Source organism: Aspergillus alliaceus (genome assembly GCF_009176365.1).
Source record: "Aspergillus alliaceus strain CBS 536.65 unplaced genomic scaffold BDW43scaffold_127, whole genome shotgun sequence".
NCBI classification, from domain to species: Eukaryota; Fungi; Ascomycota; class Eurotiomycetes; order Eurotiales; family Aspergillaceae; genus Aspergillus; species Aspergillus alliaceus.
This window is the reverse complement of record NW_022474810.1, coordinates 1-18,219: the sequence shown is the minus strand read 5'-3', so window position 1 is coordinate 18,219 and position 18,219 is coordinate 1. Positions and strand designations below refer to the sequence as shown.

Sequence of the window (18,219 nt, the reverse complement as noted above, 5' to 3'; positions counted from 1 at the left end):
AAAAAAAAAAAAAAAAAAAAAAGAAAGAAAGAAATTCAAAGTTCTGCGTGTGCGCATATAGGCCAGGTTATACAACCGCAATCAACGTAGAGAGAGTATGACGATCGTAGGGTCGCCCTACTCGTACTGTTTATCCTCATTGCTGGCGTCGGTCACTTCATCATCGGGGATCCATTCCTCCGATTCAGGAACCCATGTATGACTATATCCGATTAGCGGGATGCGAGAATAAAGGAGGTCATGACACTCACTTATGGAAATGCGTATTAGTCAAGGAATTCTTCCCGTATTCCTCGATCAGAATTGCATCGTAGTCGAAGGGTACTTTGGCCGCCACTCCTTCGAATATGGTCTTCCTGAGGGGATATATATCCTCCGTCCGGTACTTGTGCTCGTGCTTATCCAGCCACAGGTTCGGCTTGTCCGGGTCTATTTTGCTCAACCCGGTGATATCAATATACAGTCCCGTTTGCATGTCAATCCATCGCGCATCAATGATGTTCAATCCCATGCCGTTGCCGCGTTGACGAGCCCAGGGATTGATATCGAGGAGATAATTCCGTTGTACGTCGGGGTGTCTGGTCGAATATTGCACGACTGTCTGGTTATAGTGGTCGGCGAGTTGGAACAAGGTGGTATCGGGGACTTGCGTATCCATGTCCCAGTCCCACGGCATGACCTGGAAATGACAAAGCGCCAGTTAGTCGGCGGTATGCGATAGAGATAGAGATAGAGATAGAGAAAGCCTCCCGGGGGGCAGATTTACCTTGCCGTTCCACCACCAGCCCAGCAACGTTCCATGTGCAATCCACGTCTCCAACCCGTTTTCCTCGAAGAAGTTCAAATATGCGCGCACCATATAGGTCATCGTCTGCGGACGCTCCTCATCCGCTACGGGTTCGGTGAAAAAGCGAGTGTCATAGTGGCCGAGGATGTCGTCGTTTCCCGGTTCATGAAAATACTTGAACTCCTCCGACTTGTTCAATCTGTACTTGTCCCACAGGGGGTCCGGGTCGTCATGGTTGACGACTTTGCCGTAATGTTGTTCCGCGCTCGCCGTCAATGGACCGCGGGATGCCTCGGTCCGAGCTGACCAGATCGCGCCGATGAGAGTCAACAGACCCCACAGGTGCATGTCTAAGGAACGGAGGGAAGGTGTCTGAGGGGAGTTGATCGGGGGCGAATAACGAGCAGGCCGATCATGCCTCGGTGCGCATTCTGACGAGGAACAGGCGATCACCAATCGGTCAATTAAGAAAGCGATGATAGATGGATATATAAAATATAAATGAATAAACACTCAAAGGGCCATCACAAGGTTCGAGCAGTGGTGAAGGAGGTTTGCGCACGAGGGGTCTCGGGAATGGAATGAATCTTATATTATATTCCCAAAAGAGTATCCCTGGCAAGCATCGGACTGTCGATCCGAACCCGAATGAGAGAAGCTAAAGGAAGACTAACTCTAAAAGCCCTGAAGAATGTAGGAAAGATAAAGAAAAATAATAGAAAAATTCCAAGGAACGTGAGGACTAAGGGAAAAAGGCCCAATAGCTCATACGAAAGCGCCGGAAGAGAAAGGAAGGTGTATCCCTGCGATCCGATCAATCCGTAGGGGGAAAAGAAATTTTTAAAAAAAAATCAAAAAATATTTATTATGGGAAAAGAAGACAAGTTCATAGCAGCTTCAAACTACTCAAGCGGGGCGACAGGTATTTGGGTTCAATCCCCACTGTGGCAGGAGAAGAGAGAGAAGAGCATCCTTGACCTGGATCAGTAAGGGTGGCTTCGAGACCCCCTTCCTTCTATGGTCTCCATGCATTATGTTATGTTCTGTTATGTCCAGATCTTGGGAAGAGAAGAAACCCATACAGTTAGAAGGACAAAATCGTAATTTCTTTCGGTATCGAACTTTACAAAATGCCGCCACCTCGCGTGCCAATTTGCCCGCTTTGGGGAAATATCCACTACTGTTAAATCATGTGAGTATCGAGACTAGACCCTATAGACACTGAACAGAGGACTGCTTTCAGCTAGAATTACCCCAATAGATGCTAAACATAAAATTAAAAATAAATACATACCAAGACACTTCTCACCCCATACATAGAGAGAGCGATAGGTATATATATATCTCTCTCTGTTTTGCTTCCGCACTTTAATCTATGTCAAGCAGTAATTCGTCATCTCTGAAAATAGTTGCTATATATATAATATCAATCGAGAAGACTCGTATTCGTAATGACAGCCCTATGTCCTCCCTACGGCTACTAATGCCGGATTCCGAAAGGAGTGGCTGATTTAGGGCGCCATCGAGACGCTTTAGTCGAGTGTGTGTTGGTGTAACCACAAGTGTTATTCTGGACGCTTGGATCCCCTTCCAACCATATTATACCAATCTTATGCACCGACATCCAGATCCATAAGGTATGTACGGTACTTCATCTACAGTGCGGTGTCTCATGCTCCAATCCCGGAACTAGTAGAACCCATCTCCTTCCGGATTGGGTGAATACGAAAGATAGAGATTGATATCCAACATTGGACCTCATTCACGACAGATATCACGGCATCTAATGAAATGACAACAACAACTCAAGAAAGCTCCCAAGCAGCATTCCAACCGAACCATGACACCCCCCTTTTTTTTTCTGTTGAAGCTGCCAAGCGGACCGGGTCCCACTCGGAGCTGTTGTCCCTCCGACTCCTGGCCGATTCCAAATCCAGTACCCTTGGCGAAGCGAACAACTGGATGAGCCCAAGCGACCTGTCACCGACCGATTGAGTGCTGCCTAATGACTCTCTTCTTGGCGGATTGAAGGGGAGAATGCATCTTTTGTGCAGTCTGTTTTACCAACTCCAAATGGTCCAAAAGGAGATGGTATGCTTTGGATTAGTTGCCGGATCAGTCACATGACCGCATGCCCTCCCATGTTGCAGGGGCGGATCAAGGGAAGGAGTCATGAGAGGTTTTTAAACCTATAGATCGAAGAGTTACTCTGTTGATTAGGTGGCATTAAGTGAAGTTGGGTTCAGCACTCTCACTATTGATGTTGACCTCGTCCGGACATAGACCTACCGGTTGTACCAAATATATTACAGAATAAGAGTACTCCGTAGAGTGGGTTACGTATATATATATTTTTCCACAGCATAGCGTCGCAGCCTGAGAACGAATGGAATCATTAGGCATTATCCTGGGTCTTTTCTGTATTGGCAATCATTTACTTTTGTGGCGAAAGTCTATCCACGCGTATCATAATCTATGTTCGCTTCCGTCTCTCACGCCTCGACTTGCCCTTCGATATGTCCGGTCGCTAACGGATGGGTCATGCGCGTGGTCACCACCAGCCCACGAAGCAACCAGGAAAAGAACGTCACTAACGAGACGGAAAAGTCAAAAAAGAAATCTCGTTCTACATCAAGTTTGCCAGATCATGTCGACAATTGTAAGAAAAAAAATAACATCGGGTAAGAAAGGAAAAAATGACTGTGGAAGCTGCAGTCGGGCGCACATCATCATTGAATTGGTTCGTGGCCATTGTCATTAACTTTGCATATGAGGAGAGTTGTGATCAATGATAATATAGTAAGGGAACGATGAGCGCAACGGAGGCAAAGCGTTTACTGCTTGTCACCCTCAGCAGGAGGAGCATCCGGCATCGTTTCGTTCCGCTCTTCAAAGTTCATGGCAGCTGCCGCGGCCTTCTTGGCTTGCTCTTCAGCCTGGCGCCTGGCTTCTTCCTCTGCGCGCTTCTTCTGGAACTCTTCCTCCTGCACCCGGAGGCGCTCCTCCATGATGGCATCCTTGAATGGCTTGTTCAACTTCTCGATCTCTTTGAGTTTGGCCTCGTAAGCATCCTTGGAGGCATCTTCACCTCCTGCTTCAGTGTCATCATACAGCCAATCCTACACAATACAAGTTAGCATGAAAATACACGGTGGGTTGACTGTGGGGGGACAAGCCCCAGAGAAAAGTGAAACATACCTGAATGTTCTCAAGTGCTGTGCTGAACTCAGCCAGTAATTGCTCAAGTTCCTGCTTCTTCTTCTCCACATCGGCTGGATCACTCCTGAAAAGCTTGTAGACCTCCCGGTAGGTACCATCAATGTTGTCCCGCTCCTCGTAGATGGTGGCCTCCAATTGGTTCTTCATCTCGTCGGTCTCAGCGATCTCCTTATCCAATGTGTACATGGCGATCTCGCTCTGAGCCCAGGCTTCCTTGGTGGATTGCTCGGTCGACGAAGTGCCAGCAGAGATGGGCAGGTCGCCCTTGCGAACCTGCTTCTTGACCTTGCGGGTCTTTTTGGGTTGCTCGTCAGCCTTGGCATCAGTGTCCATGGCCTAGTCACATGTTAGTAACTAACACAAAGAAGGGGAAAACAAAGAGAGATTGCGCAGTTCAACTTACATCACCATTCTCCTCGGGCACGGGCTCCTCCACTTCCATGTCTTCCACGTAGTAGCCGGACTCGACGTTGAGGATACCGTGCAGGTTCAGGCGAGCCTTCAGCTTGCAAATCATGAAGTCGTCGTTGGCATCGGCCTGGACACCCTTGACAGAGAAGCGGCCCACCCAGGGGTTGGTCTTTCCAGGAAGCATCTCGGGCTGCGCGTAGCGAGCTTCGAGGTCAAATGGCTGCTTACGGTAGAAAGTGAGAATCTTGGTCGAGGGCATGACGTTACCGCGGCCGAAGACGGTCAGGCTGGTGTCCTCATCCGGGATATCCGCGGACTGCTCCCAGGTGAACTCGATGGGGTAGTTGACGATGTCATGAACGGAGAAGTCGCGCACGCGGAAGACAGGAGAAAGGATGGCACAGCTGAAGGCACAGCCACGAGCGATGGCCTCATCTTGATTCAGAGTGAAGGAAAGGTTTTTGCCGAAGAACTTGGCAATGGCGTCCTTGATGGCAGGCACACGAGTACAGCCACCAACCATCTCAATGCTATCAATGTCCTCGGGCTTGAGCTTAGCCTCAGCAAGGACTTGCTCGATCGGAACAGTGACCCGCTCGAGGAGAGGCTGGACCATGGTCTCCAATTCTTCGCGCTTGACAATGGTCCGGACATCCACGTCCTCCATCAGCGACTCAATGCTCATGGGGGCGGCAGGGTTCGCTGACAGGACCTTCTTCATCTTCTCGGCAGCAGCGAGGGTACGAGCCCATGCCTTGGCGTTGGTACGGACATCGATCTTGAACTTCTCCTTGAACTCGCTGGCAAAGTGCTCGGTGAGGGCGAGGTCAAAATTACGACCACCAAAGTGGCGGTCGCAAGCAGTGGCCTTGACGTTCAGTTCACCCTTGCGGAACTCAACGATCGAAGCGGTGTAGTCACTGTGGCCGATATCAACGAACATGACGCGGCGAGGATTTTCCTCGGGGCCAGGAAGATCGAGCTTGGTGATACCATATCCGAGAGCGGTGGCAGTGGTATCGTTGATCAGTCGCAACACCTTGAGACCAGCAATTTCACCAGCATCGAGCATGGCCCGGCGTTGAACATCGGTGAACCAAGCCGGCACGCTGATAGTGACATCCGAGACGGGAAGTTTCAATTCAGCGGAGGTGATGTCTCTGATCTTGGTCAGGTACATGGCGACCAGCTGGGTAGCAGAGAACTTCTCCTTCTTCTGCTTGAAGGTGACCTCGACACCGGCCTGACCATTTACATCGCAGAGGGCGGCAGTGTTGTACTCCTGCTCGATCTGAATATCGGGGTCGCTGAATGAGCGGCCAATCAGGCGCTTGAGGTTTCCAACGGTGTTCTTCAGATTCGAGGTCTCTTGTGTCTTAGCTGCCTCACCGAGGGCTCTGCATTTCCTGCCGAATCCAACGAGGGAGCTGAAAATCACACGCTGTCAGTATGCAAAGGCCAAATCAAAAACAAGATAGGAAGGCATTTTGAGCCCCTCATGACTGGCGGCATCAGAACGGAAGGAAAGACATAGACATACGGAGTAGATCTGTTGGAGACTTCATTGGTAATCTAAATGGAGACACATCAACCGTTAGTCAAAGGGAACTTGAGGGAAGAGAGAAAGACGATGATGGCGGGGAAGGCATGATACGCACAATGTCAATACCCTTATTACGGGCCACACCAATTTTAGTGCTCTGGGCACCGAAGTCGATTCCGACAACACTCATGGTCGAAAGGGAGATAGATGTGATAAGAGAAGGTACGGCGGAAGAGAAGGGAAGATGGTGGGAGAAAGGGGATGGGAGTGCTTTCTTTTTTAAAAGAAAAGTGGTATAACAGAGAGAGATGAGAGTAAGAAGAAAAGATTGAGAAGAATGGGTTTAGGTTCGGAGGGGGAGAATTTGCAAGCAGAAAGCGCCACTATCGGGCGGTGATGCAAACTGTGGCTCAAAAAAAAAAAAAAAATAAAATTTGGAAAGACTAAAACGACGTGGGCTCCCCTCGCTCGTCACTTTGGAAGTATCGGGATCCACTATCAACTTTTTGTATTAAGTATAGAAGCAATCGATTCGGAAGGAATTGAGAGAAGGAGGATCAACAAGGCAGACTTAGGGCTCAACGATATATATATATATATATATCAATGTTTATGTGAGAGAATCACTGCATCCTCATTTTTTGAGTGACGATTCTCTCACTATAATATTTCAAACTATTTGGGCTCCGATGTGTTTGGAACCTTCGAGCACTTACCACTTGATTCTTCCCCCGCTCACCGCCCCCGCTACCCCGGGGCAGAACATCCCTCACCGCTCTCACCGCCTGTCGCGGGGTTTGCTTCTGGCTTCCGTTCTTATCGATACAAGAGTTTTTACGCCCATTGGGTGCCTGAGCGTCTTGGCCGCCATCCTCTTCACGTAACACTTACCTAATATCGACCCATTAATTGGAGGATATGCCATTAAAGGAATTTGTTTGTTTGCTATAGTACTCCGGTTACACATGTTCCCGGTGGTGATTAATGTAAATCAAGAGTTCCCGGAGGAAACAGAGAACGAACCGAGGAAAATTTACACGCTAGCCTTTGTGGTTGATCGATCTATAGGGGGAAAAAGGGAAGAACCTAAGCCAGAGAAAAGCAATTCAACAAGCAACGTCGTGCATCCAAAACCTCCAAAGATCTCGCCCTCTAGTTTTAATCCGGCTACCCAGCCTCCAAATATTTAGCCAACGTGAGCAAATATCATGCTATCATGAACAATGGGCTCCACTCGAATACCCTCCGCTGGTGATGTCATACCATGTTCTCAGCGTGCCTGGACAGTGATCTTTGTCTTGGGGTGTTTAGTAGACGCCGCCCACGCGATGATTGGGGACTCCAGGAGTTCCCCGTCATTATACCAAGCACTCCTGGTTGCTGGGTGAGTGTAGGCTCTTGTTCTCGTTCCGGCGGGCTCAACGGGAAGCCTTGCAATCGTTGGACCTGAATAGAGCGGTCGATGGTAGCTTGTGTCTCAGGACCATCAAAACAGTCGTGGGGAAGTGGCCTCATAAGGTTTTGAGTATCTGCACCCTGTCCACCCTGGGGCTCCGTGACGATGTATTCAAGACGAGCGGCAAGCTCCTGTGCTTGACGAGCCATGTGATGCTTCGCTCGATGCTCTTCGTTCATCAAGCTCTCCATAGGCACGGGTAAATATATGGAGCTACCGCTAGAGTCCGTCAATACGGAATCGGAAGAGCAAGATGGGTGTAGGCCAATTCGAGGAACATCTGGGAGAGGGGCTAATATACAAGCGGTTGTTATCATGGTATCCTCAAAATTGGCAATGTGCCTGCCGCACAGTCCTGGTAGCCTAGAGAGACGACTACCAGTTTGCTCGGACGGTCGAATAGGTGACTCTTTCTTTGCAGCTTTTGCACGGAAGGCGTCAACCTGGACGTTGAGTTCATCATCCTGCGCCCGAGCCTGCTCCACGGCTTTCTCGGGCGTGGTATGCTCATCAGCTTCTGCTTCATCCGCTCGCGGTCCTCCCCATGTTCGTTGTCCCGCCGTGAAAATCCCGTACACCATATACAACCAATTGAAGAAAGGGTTCACAACGAACATGATCGGATACAGCCAAGCCTTGAATCGCCTGAGCTTGATTCCAAAATAGAACATGAGCGCATAATTGAGCCCGAGCGAGATCGCAATGAATCCAACAGGGAGATCATGGAATCTGGTGAATGTGGTTATGATTGAAGCAACCTGGATGAAGAAGAGAAGAGAAGTGGTGCGGATGGTATTTTGCATGAAGCGGATCAGACAGAGCTGAGGATAACGCCTCCATAGCCGGCTGTCGGTCAACATGCATGCCTCGTTGGTCATGTAGCCCAGCCACCAGCGACGCCGCTGGTGCAAAAGGCTGCCGAGGGTCTGGACCGCCTCCGTTTTGCAAAACGCACTGCTACACATCTGGATCTGGTAGCGTTTCTCTGCCCCGATCATGAGCAGATGGGTCAGCCATCGATCTTCTCCCAACTGACACTTGGCGTAGTCGAAGAAATCCTCGCATTGTTCCGCCTTGTCTGCAAAATAGTACTTGGCCATCTTGCGAAAAGCGGAGAATCGCAGCATCGTCAATGCGCCGGGGAGACACGTTACAGCACCACAGCCCGATTCCACCGAACGCTCAAAACACTGCCCATGAACGTATTCGAGGTCTTGCAGCACCGTGATGAAACTATTCTTCTGTGTCGTTGACGTGATGATCCCGGTCATGGCTAGCATATTGCGCTCGCTTCCCGGCTTCAGCTCCATATCATACATGAGGTTTTGTAGGCATAATCGATCTAGGTTGCAGTCCGAGTCGATGAATAACATAAACAGATTGCCGTACCGCCTGTTGTATTCCGCGTATACTCGGTCGATCAGTCGAAACGTTAATTTCTGACAATGTCGCTTGCCACCGTGTTTGAAACGAGACACGGTGACCCTCACACCTTTGTACATCACATCTATACTCGGCGGATAAGTATTTAGGGAGATTGGTATTCCAAGATGTTTCATCATGCGGAGGTATGGATCGATATGCCCTCCATCATATGATAGAAATACGTGAATACAATTCAATGGGTAGTCGCTGTTAACAACGGAATCGAGTGCTTTTATCAAGACTGCAGGATCTTCCTTGTATGCCGGTATGACAACCATTATTTTTGGCGCCGTCCGGTCATTCAAGACTTCCTTTAACATCTTTGTTCTTCCGACCGAGCTGGTGACTAGTCGATAGATGCAGAACAGCCAGGGGATAGTGAGTAAAAGTGAGAAAGTATAAAAGGCGAACCACTGGAGGAAGGAGACGAGCGGATGAGGATAGTAGTGGGTAAGCTGGGGTGGCAAGGGGAGGGTGACAGCCATAACTGGAAGAAAGATTCCTCTATATCGATCGATATGCTCTGGTCACTGAAGGTTGTTTGTAGTGAGTTCCGTGGATTAACTTACCTCATTGCCGTAAAGAGAGCCATGACCACCACAGCAAGGACCTTGGTACTCCAATGTTCTGCTTTTCGATAGGCCTTTGCTAGACAGTATATGAATGCAACGAGAAAGAGAAACCATTCCAATAAGGCTGCTAACACCAAAGGGCTAATAGCTGATACATATATGATCTAACTGCTGGTTCAACATGGTGCTCGCATCTGAAGTCAAAGGCCGCTCGACTCACCTCCTTGACTGCCCATGATCTGGGCCCGACTAAGTTGTCACTCTCCGCCATAGCAGGACGATGTACGAAGACAAGCGCGGTGTCGCTGGCTTGTCGCTGCTAGATTATTGTCGCTGAATTAAAAAGCGGTTGGGGGGTTTTGAGGTTCTAGGGCAGATAAATTTGTGGAGCTTGATTACTGCAAAGATTGTTGCCAATTTAGTAGCAAAAAACAATTGCTTGTAGCTTCTTACCTTCAATCTATGCGCTCTGGTGGTACAATCGGTCGTGCCATCAACCCTTAGTTGGGGGCAATATCGTTCGTATCTACTGGCGAGGTCAGGGATCGTTTGTCGATGCGCCTATTCATATATTGTCAATATCAATATTGATGCCAGTAAGGTCGAAGACTTGGGACGAATGGAGGACGAAAAACCAGGAAGGTGCAGTTCTTTGTGAATTATGTTATTGTGTCGTACTGTGCGCCTGAGGCATTCTCCTGTCTACTCTCGTGACATGTAAAAGATCATTTCCCCAACTTTCCATGGGTTGGTATACATCCTCCCGATGGATGGTCTGGCCTTGTCCAATCGGCCTCAGGGACATTAGCTTCTGTGTACATTATCGCACTACTAGACGAGCTTAACCTGCCGGGTGAGAAAATTCGCAATAAGGCTGTCAACGAGAAGTTAGCCTTCCCCTCCACTCCGACGGTGATATTACTGAAACTGGCATTATTCGAGATGGTTGATGGAAAGTCAGAGCAGAGCGCCCTAGTGGTTCGTTCAGGCACACATTTGTTCCAATATGGTCTCGACTGCGTCATTAGCTCCCTGATGCCATTGTCAACATGGCAACAATTTTTGAGATGATTTCACGTCAAAATCCACTTTTCTTCTACGACTATAAAGTCCGAAACTGGAATTAAGCGTTAATTAGGTCGACCGCTAGGCCATGGAGATAGAGAAATGCTTCGTTTGACACGGTGCCAGGGCACATAAGGCCAGACCACTCCATGTTATGTCCGTTTGGTCTTGTACCACACTCTTAATTGATGCGTTCGCCACAATTCCCTTCGTTAGTATCACCACAGATTACGGGACAGGGGGCTACTCGGATATAGTAGTGATTTATACGACGGAAATGACGATTGGTAGTTACAGCACAGCTTTTGCACCAGCCGAGCCAATCACTTTTGACCCGAGTAATGTAACATATGAGAGAACCCACGATGGGCTGCTATGTTGTTGGTCTATCGGATACGTACCCACATACATAGCCACTACAGCCGTGCTAGCCAGCATCCCGGCGCCTAAATGAGGGGGCACCCTCAGTCAGTCCATGCGGCCATGGGCTCATCGGCAATAGCCTCCCTTCTAAGGGCAGCCTCTATCTGTTTGATCTTTCTTCGATTTATCTATTCAAAGTCGCTCGTGATTGAAATTGAGTTTCGATTGCTTTGGAGCTGAAAGGCAGTCCTGACTCACGGGTTTATGATGAACGCATTAGAAAGCCAGTTGCGACAGCCTTTACGTCTTATTGAATACGTTCCATTGGAGGAGAACTGGAGAAATGATCCGGAAATCTATGGTCCTAACACTCGTTTTGACTGCACAATCTGCAATAATATCTGGAGCACAATCCTCGCAACTGAAGAATCCACGTTTGCGATGCTAGGATCTTTCAATGATGATATAGCCTCGCAACGATCCAGATATATGCCCTATCCCTGTTCCCGGCATTATCCTTTATTTGAACAGCAGAGAGATGGTCGCCGTGAAATGAAGGATATACAGATATCGACAGATATATCTAAGCTTCCCTATAGTGCACACATCAGTGATACTGAGGAGAGTGGGAGTATTTTACTCGCTAGGACTGATGATCAGAATAGCATTGGAGTTGGAATTATCTTAGATCCGGACTGGATCGATATGGAGATCCCAAAGGCTTGGATGTATCAATGTTTGTCTGAACATGGTAGCAGTTGCGTGAATCCGCTAAATGTTAGGCAGGCGTGGCCCGCGTGGCTTATTGACGTTGATAACAATTGCCTGGTGCCCGCCCAAGAATCCTATGAATACGTTGCTCTTAGTTATTGCTGGGGTGGAGGCCCGAATTTCTGTGCGACTGTCCATGACAAGGACGAGCTCCAGAAACGAAATTCACTGATTTCCCCAAAGCTCGCTAAACAATTGTCGCCAACAATTCGACATGCCATCTCCATGACTAGAGCTATTGGGTTGCGCTACCTGTGGGCGGATGCACTATGTATCATCCACGGTGACGATACAGAAACGACAGAGCAGCTATTGCTTATGGGCTCTATATACGCGACTGCCATCGTTACTATTATTGCTGCTAATGATGGTGTACAGCACGGTCTTCCTGGCCTAAAAGGGATTTCGTCCTCTCGCCATTTGGAACAGAGGGTAGTCCCTTTTGGGAAAGAGAAATGCATTGCAGGAAAATCAATAGCGAGCCTTCAGAGCGCAACACCGTACTATAGTCGTGGCTGGACATATCAAGAACAGCTGATGTCAGCTAGAAAGATTATCTTCCAAAACAAAACGCTGCACTGGGACTGTATCTGCAGTACATGGCACGAAGAACTGGCCATCCGTACAGAAGCAACAAAAGTCTACGCATTTTTCAAGGAGCTGCGGGAGCTAATAGCCGGTTTCCCCGACTTATCGTCGCTGAACAATCTGTTATCGCAATATAATAGAAGAAATTTCACCTACGTTGATGATGCTTGGCCCGGTATAGCGGGCCTCCTTTCCTCTTTGGGCACAACATTCATTGGTGGCTTTCTATATGGGCTTCCGGAGATGTTATTCGATAGAGCCTTGGGGTGGAGGCCGCATGGAAATATCAAACGGCGGAATCCATTGACTCGCCCTGTTGAGCAGAAATTGCCTGATTCAAACATACCATCCTGGTCGTGGATAGGGTGGCATGGTACATTTGACATAGGCCTAAATGAGTTCTCAAAAGTGAAAGGTATTGGCCACGTTGAAGAAACAATTCCCTGTGTCCAATGGTTCACCTTGGAGACTCCAGACTCTCCACCAAGGAGGATTAAATCAGTTTGGTTTAGAAATCGTGATTCATTCTTTGAGCGAAGCTCCCAGCAACTGCCACGGGGCTGGAGACAATACGAGGTTGCGGACCCCCGAGATATAAGCCCAAGACTACTATACTCAGACAGAGGCAGTAAGTACCTCTATCGCCATCGCAAATTGGGTAGTAGCTCGTGGTTCTTTCCGTTTCCAGTGCCCGACCTCTTGGTGCCTCGTGTACCGGCCTCGCCCAAGCAGACGCCATTCCTGTTCAGCAGAACAAAACGGGCGCATGTCTATGGTATGTATGTCACAAGAACTGCTCCCTTGCCTCATGATAGAAACACATTGTACCTTTTCAATACGTCAAAAAACAAAATAGGAGAGCTTTGGTTGCATAATGAGGGTGATCGAAACTCTTTCCCAACGGATAAGACAGGCGATCCTCCAAGGATGATTGAGCTCGTTGCCATCTCCCGATCACGAGCATATAATCGTGTTTGGTATAAAGAGCAGAGCAGATGGAGAGATGCCACTATGTCAGAAAGATATAATGTGCTCTGGGTGGAGTGGAAGGGGAAGGTAGCCTACCGGCTAGCAAGTGGATATGTTGAGCAGGCCGCATGGGAAACCTTGGACTTACAGGATGTCCATCTGATTCTCGGTTAATGGCGCTACCGAGCGCCATTTGGATATCAGTTCTCTTTGACTGAGAACGAGTACCACAAAAGTCTATACTCGAATCATGAATGTTTGAAGCGGATTCCAACATTTGCGCTATATATACTGATTGTTGATAATTCATCTATAAATGTAATAGATAGGCAGGGACCTGACGTAGTCTAGATGTAGAGCTGTCAGTTCGTCCCCTTCGATCCTCTTTCGAATGCCTGTCTTAAGATCAACGAAGATCTCACATTCACTCTCACATTATATAGAAGCCTTGTTAGATTTGCCTTGCTTGAAACATCTCCAAATCGCAGTTGTACCTCTGCGTAATTAATGCATGGCAGTTCAGACAAACAGCCTTAATTGATTCTTCAAAAGCCGGTACCTCCGGCGACTCCTGTGTGATTCTGTACATTTCCGTAGTTTTGATTGCGATTCCCTTGGCATTTCCGCTTTCGTTCGATTTATATCCTCGACTTGCTATCAGTATATACCATGTTATACCATGTTATATCTTGAGGGGTTATCTGGAGCTCATCTCCATCAAAATCATGATCTTATTGGGCCTGTGGTAAAGCAAAGTTATGCGGCGAGAGATAGACATTTTTGTACACTGCTCAAAGTTAGCACGCGGTCTTCCAGTCGTAGACCGTTGCTAAAGTGGTTAACGTACCCTCATCAATTAGATCGGTCTCGTTGTAGTGCGTACTAAAAGTTGGATCAGTAGCTGAGTCCTTATTATAAACAACGGCATCGAACTTCGGCTGCCTCTTCTGCTAAGTATAATGCAATCGCGCAATATAGTTCAAAGCCTCCGTGAACCCATGGTTCCAGGAAGGCTGCTTTTCAGAATAAAGGTCGGAGACGAGATATTTAAACGGTGCATTGCCCGGCCACGTTGTACCAACATAATCCCTAGAGAATGTCTGTCAATGGAGAACAAACTGGTTGACGCCTCCAGCAACGGCCCGACTAATTTCCCACAAAAGCGCTGTGATAACCGGTAGGTTACCCTTCATTTATGATTGATCTCAGTTCGTTGGAGGCGACACGTTTTCCAGCGAGAGCAGCGGGCCCACGAATTGACGATATCCTTGATGCTGTCCTGGAATTGTAGGCTTTCACATTCGGGCGTGTTCACTTCTGAGATACTTGTCAATGCATCGAGAGGCATGTTGTAAGATACCTGGAAAGAATACTGAAGGCCCATCTCATTCGCCCACTGCGTCAGACACTGCAAATATGCCCTATATTCCTCTACTAACGCAGCCCAATAATCGTTCACATACCCACTGCCCTGATCGGATGTATCCAACAAGCACTGGATAGTGCCAGGGGCAGTTATCTGCATATTGGTGTTGTTGTTCTTGTACATTGCAAGAGGAAGATACTTTTCATACTGTAGCCATGCTTCTTCTTAAAAATGTTGGGTAGGTCCGGCGTCCAAGATATATTTGATTTGATCTCCATACTGTCCCCCCAATCTGTGCATGATCAGCCCTAAGACTTTATTCATATACCAAAATAGCTGCTTACCATAATTCCCGAATGCAATAAGCATTTGCCTGACCTCATCCTCCAGATAAACTCATCCCAAAAACGTGTGACAGTGACTACTCTTCTAGCACTAAAATGATCAATGGTGTATGATCTACTGTCAAATATCGTCTTTGATGCATTCGAGGTACCTGGAACAATTCCATGCAATGACCTATGTTGGTGAAATCCAACGAGCTTATATCCTTGGCCCCCCGTCTTGAAATTTCAAGGTTGTCTCCCTGTGGACGAAATATTCCGTGACCACTCCTGCAAGGTTGAGTTTCTCAATACGTACTGAATAGAGGCAGGCTGAATTTCACTGCCAGGAATTAAGCTCTCCGTGGGGTTAGAGATATTCCGACTGGATAACACCTCGGCAGAAATGACAGTCACCAGCTCCCCGGGCAGGCACCGGCGAGCTGTCCTGAAAATAAGCCATTCCGAGGGGACAGTGACCAAGGCAGTAGTTTAAAGGCTTCCAGATCAGGATTATACATGGCGATTCTTACTAATGGCAGTGCTCACTAAATACCACTAGAGCCCCTTGTCATCAGGGCTCGCCGACACCCCTTGTCCCTGATTCGGTCCCAAAGGGAAATCCATAACTAGGCTCGCATCCTTATGGGCCTGAAGTGCAGCCTTGAAAATATTCACAAATTCCGTAGTACCGAACCCATAAGTCACCCAATCTGACCTGGGAACAACCTCATTATAATCATAGTAAGAAATTCCACCCCTCCAGCGCTATTCGCTCCGGCGACTTGGATGTTCATTTGAACAACAGTCGGGCCTACGCTAGCGTCCGGAAGCCAGTAACGGAATCGAGGACGGACTCGAGCAGCGGGGTTTCTGAATTCCTATAGTTGATCTCCGCTCCTACTTGGTCGTTGTTGACTGCCTGCTCAAACTGGGAGAACAGGAAGATGTCTAGACACAGAAGAGGTATTTTCATCGTGGATGTGCAAAGGTTGCTACACCCCACTGTTCCATAGTACAAAAGATTAACTCAATACAAGAGGTCATGACGGCCAAAGTGCTGGGCCCAGAATGGTACTCACCACCCCGAAATGGGTGATCGTCAAGCTCGGAAAACCCGAGCGTTGATCTACAATCCTTCTGCCTTGGGACCATCCTACTGCAGTGTTATCCAGGCTCTAGGTTTTCTCCGCATTCTAGGCATGAAGTGGGGAATCGGACTCTTGTTAAGAGTGTCAGAGTGGGGGCAGACGGGGTTCTGCAGGATTCAAGATTAGTCCCATGTCCGAACTGGGCTATTTGATGCCGAGGTGGAGACGGCCGTCATATAATTTTCATTCGTATTCTTCGTGACAGATAAATTCCATATCTAACACCATATATTGGACTCTGTGTTCAGCATGTAGAACGTAATCTCTTTCTTCATTGGTCGCCTCTTGTCTTCCTCGTCTCCCCCCTGAATGGTTTATTCTGGTTTCTGTGCATACACCACGTAACTTGGCGACGGTTAGAGGACATTTGAAAGATTGACAGAGGCTCACACTTACAAGTTATGCTGTGCATGTAATCGGGGATTCTTCAGATCCTTCCTCACATCTGCTAGGAATACCCGTAGTTCTTCAGGCTTCCATCCCTTCATGTCTGTGAAGATCCGGAGCGACATGCCGTCGACTCCTTCAAAGAACTGATGGAAATTCAACGCTCCCACGGTTTTCTATTACAGTATGTTATTAGATGGAAAGTCGAGAATGTCTTTATGGAGGCGAGGAATATCGTGACACATACGAGCCTCTTATCCTTTGGCCAGGCACCCACAGGTATGGGAATGATCTTCTCTTGTACATTGACAAACCCAGCATCCTTCAGCCACTGCTTTAGCTTGGGGCCGGGAGAGGCTACCAATCCAACGGAATTCAGGCCGTCGATTGATTCGGTACACCACCTGTCCAATGGACAGCCGGGTTTGAATTCCCCATTCGTCGTGTAGAATTGCATTTCAAAATCTTGGAACTCCGCCCAACCTCCTGGCTTGGTGAACCTGTGAACGAAGAAACAGAATCAGTGTCTTTCGATGCATGTACACTCTTAGCCCTCAGATTTGTGCATTTCTTACTTGAATGCCTGGCACACTAGCTTTGGCCAGTCTTTGATCGATCCGGCCAGGTAACGCGCATGTATATAGTCGAATTTGGAGCGGTACACCCAGTCATCCTCGATATCATCTACCTCGAACCTGACATTTGGGGGTACTCTGAAATAGGTGTCAGTTAGCCTAACTGTGCGGTCCCTACTAATGGCATGGTTCTACGTACAGGTTGGGCTGGATAGGACTGAGGTCATTGCCCAGAATCTATGCACAATAGCTTCAGATGAGTCCGGTCCAAAGTAGTGGTATCTAAAGATGATCTCACCTCCGCAGAAGTGTAAGTATCCCCTGGATGACATTAGATTCAACACCGATTCATGATAAAACTAGAAAACTGACCCATATCGATAGCCCAAGTTCCAGTACCAGTTCCTAGATCTAGAACTTTTTGAACGTCGGGCCCAATTGGTGCCAGGTGGAGGTCCCCGTTGCAACTGAGCGTCAAGATCTGATGGAAAAGATCGAGGCGGCCTTTCTCCTCCTAGAATCCCTGCGTAAGTACCGTTCCGACTTTGTCTTTGCGCCGGATGGAGCATAACGTACATCATCATTGGGAAGATAATAATCTAGTAATACCCCAACAGACCGCGGTTAGATCAAATTGGCACGATACCCGGTACATTTTGGTTCCCCTGCAACTCACTTTCGTCTCTGTAGGCGTGGTACCGACGACCGTTTTCGAATTTGTACGCGAAAACTCCCGAACTGAGACTTGTCGTGTAGCTCGGACTATGGCGCTCATTACGTTAACATCCTGATGTCCACGTTTTGGCGCTTAGAAGACTCACTACTCGTCCTCATAATTCAGGTCTCCAACGTCAGATATTTCCTATCTCTGAGATTACTAAATTGTACGTCGCGAACAAAGTGCAACGCCGATACTCACATCATCTGCCTCAACGAATTCCTTCTTCGGACCAGTTGGATCAATAACGGCCGGTCTTGGATCGTCGCCGGTGGCCATTATTGCGAAAGTTCAGGCCTTTGTTTTGGCAGTCAAGAATTAATGATGATAACCAGAACAAGCTAAGGTTTCTCCCCGATCATGCAAGGTGGGTATGGCCTCTTATACCATGGGTCGGTGAGGAACGGGAGGGGACCTCGCCGAAACATACGGTGATTACTGAACCATAAAAAGGCCCCCACAACCCCCCGGTTCTTTTGGGGTCAGAAGGATATCGCAATGACCTCAATGGGTAATCGATCGCGGCTTCC

The 18,219-nt window shown here is 48.1% G+C and overlaps 7 protein-coding genes across 7 annotated transcripts; 1 reads left to right on the top strand and 6 right to left on the bottom strand.

The window, feature by feature from the left end:
* Positions 1-35: 35 nt before the first annotated feature.
* BDW43DRAFT_37828 (putative mannosylphosphate transferase (Mnn4)) lies at positions 36-1,477 on the bottom strand. Its single transcript, XM_032049975.1, has 3 exons — positions 767-1,477; positions 252-679; positions 36-202 (listed from the first exon to the last, which is right to left on the bottom strand). Exons 1-3 carry the CDS (start codon positions 1,133-1,135, stop codon positions 118-120), a joined length of 882 nt encoding a protein of 293 aa, XP_031893687.1. The 5' UTR covers positions 1,136-1,477; the 3' UTR covers positions 36-117.
* A 2,144-nt stretch (positions 1,478-3,621) lies between these two features.
* On the bottom strand, positions 3,622-6,150 carry hsp88 (Hsp70 chaperone Hsp88; the record flags this gene model as incomplete). The annotated part of the gene is made up of 5 exons (XM_032045724.1): positions 3,622-3,906; positions 3,986-4,342; positions 4,410-5,844; positions 5,958-5,989; positions 6,076-6,150. The coding sequence occupies 5 exons, from the start codon at positions 6,148-6,150 to the stop codon at positions 3,622-3,624; spliced, it is 2,184 nt and encodes a 727-aa protein (XP_031893686.1).
* Positions 6,151-7,217: 1,067 nt separating this feature from the next.
* On the bottom strand, positions 7,218-9,684 carry chsD (chitin synthase D; the record flags this gene model as incomplete). Its single annotated transcript, XM_032045723.1, has 4 exons — positions 7,218-8,827; positions 8,861-9,345; positions 9,411-9,561; positions 9,675-9,684. The coding sequence occupies 4 exons, from the start codon at positions 9,682-9,684 to the stop codon at positions 7,218-7,220; spliced, it is 2,256 nt and encodes a 751-aa protein (XP_031893685.1).
* Positions 9,685-11,108: 1,424 nt separating this feature from the next.
* BDW43DRAFT_305042 (HET domain-containing protein) lies at positions 11,109-13,343 on the top strand (the record flags this gene model as incomplete). The annotated part of the gene is made up of 2 exons (XM_032045722.1): positions 11,109-11,343; positions 11,419-13,343. The coding sequence occupies 2 exons, from the start codon at positions 11,109-11,111 to the stop codon at positions 13,341-13,343; spliced, it is 2,160 nt and encodes a 719-aa protein (XP_031893684.1).
* Positions 13,344-13,966: 623 nt separating this feature from the next.
* On the bottom strand, positions 13,967-14,718 carry BDW43DRAFT_305041 (uncharacterized protein; the record flags this gene model as incomplete). Its single annotated transcript, XM_032045721.1, has 4 exons — positions 13,967-14,111; positions 14,166-14,258; positions 14,289-14,356; positions 14,431-14,718. The coding sequence occupies 4 exons, from the start codon at positions 14,716-14,718 to the stop codon at positions 13,967-13,969; spliced, it is 594 nt and encodes a 197-aa protein (XP_031893683.1).
* Positions 14,719-15,416: 698 nt separating this feature from the next.
* Positions 15,417-15,834, bottom strand: BDW43DRAFT_317390 (uncharacterized protein; the record flags this gene model as incomplete). Its single annotated transcript, XM_032048532.1, has 2 exons — positions 15,417-15,576; positions 15,677-15,834. 2 exons carry the CDS (start codon positions 15,832-15,834, stop codon positions 15,417-15,419), a joined length of 318 nt encoding a protein of 105 aa, XP_031893682.1.
* Positions 15,835-15,940: 106 nt separating this feature from the next.
* BDW43DRAFT_295579 (class I SAM-dependent methyltransferase) lies at positions 15,941-18,219 on the bottom strand. The gene is made up of 9 exons (XM_032044079.1): positions 17,891-18,219; positions 17,793-17,833; positions 17,648-17,733; positions 17,548-17,570; positions 17,344-17,485; positions 17,270-17,292; positions 17,171-17,208; positions 16,972-17,109; positions 15,941-16,896 (listed from the first exon to the last, which is right to left on the bottom strand). The coding sequence occupies exons 1-9, from the start codon at positions 17,966-17,968 to the stop codon at positions 16,554-16,556; spliced, it is 912 nt and encodes a 303-aa protein (XP_031893681.1). The 5' UTR covers positions 17,969-18,219; the 3' UTR covers positions 15,941-16,553.

Coding starts and splice junctions, on each gene's coding strand:
- BDW43DRAFT_295579 (XM_032044079.1), bottom strand. CDS start 17,968: ATGGCCACCGGCGACGATCCAAGACCGGCCGTTATTGATCCAACTGGT. Junction 17,734..17,792: donor CTGAATTATGAGGACGAGTA/GTGAGTCTTCTA, acceptor TGAGCGCCATAG/TCCGAGCTACACGACAAGTC. Junction 17,110..17,170: donor AGTCCTATCCAGCCCAACCT/GTACGTAGAACC, acceptor CACCTATTTCAG/AGTACCCCCAAATGTCAGGT.
- BDW43DRAFT_37828 (XM_032049975.1), bottom strand. CDS start 1,135: ATGCACCTGTGGGGTCTGTTGACTCTCATCGGCGCGATCTGGTCAGCT. Junction 680..766: donor GCTGGTGGTGGAACGGCAAG/GTAAATCTGCCC, acceptor TGTCATTTCCAG/GTCATGCCGTGGGACTGGGA. Junction 203..251: donor ACTAATACGCATTTCCATAA/GTGAGTGTCATG, acceptor AATCGGATATAG/TCATACATGGGTTCCTGAAT.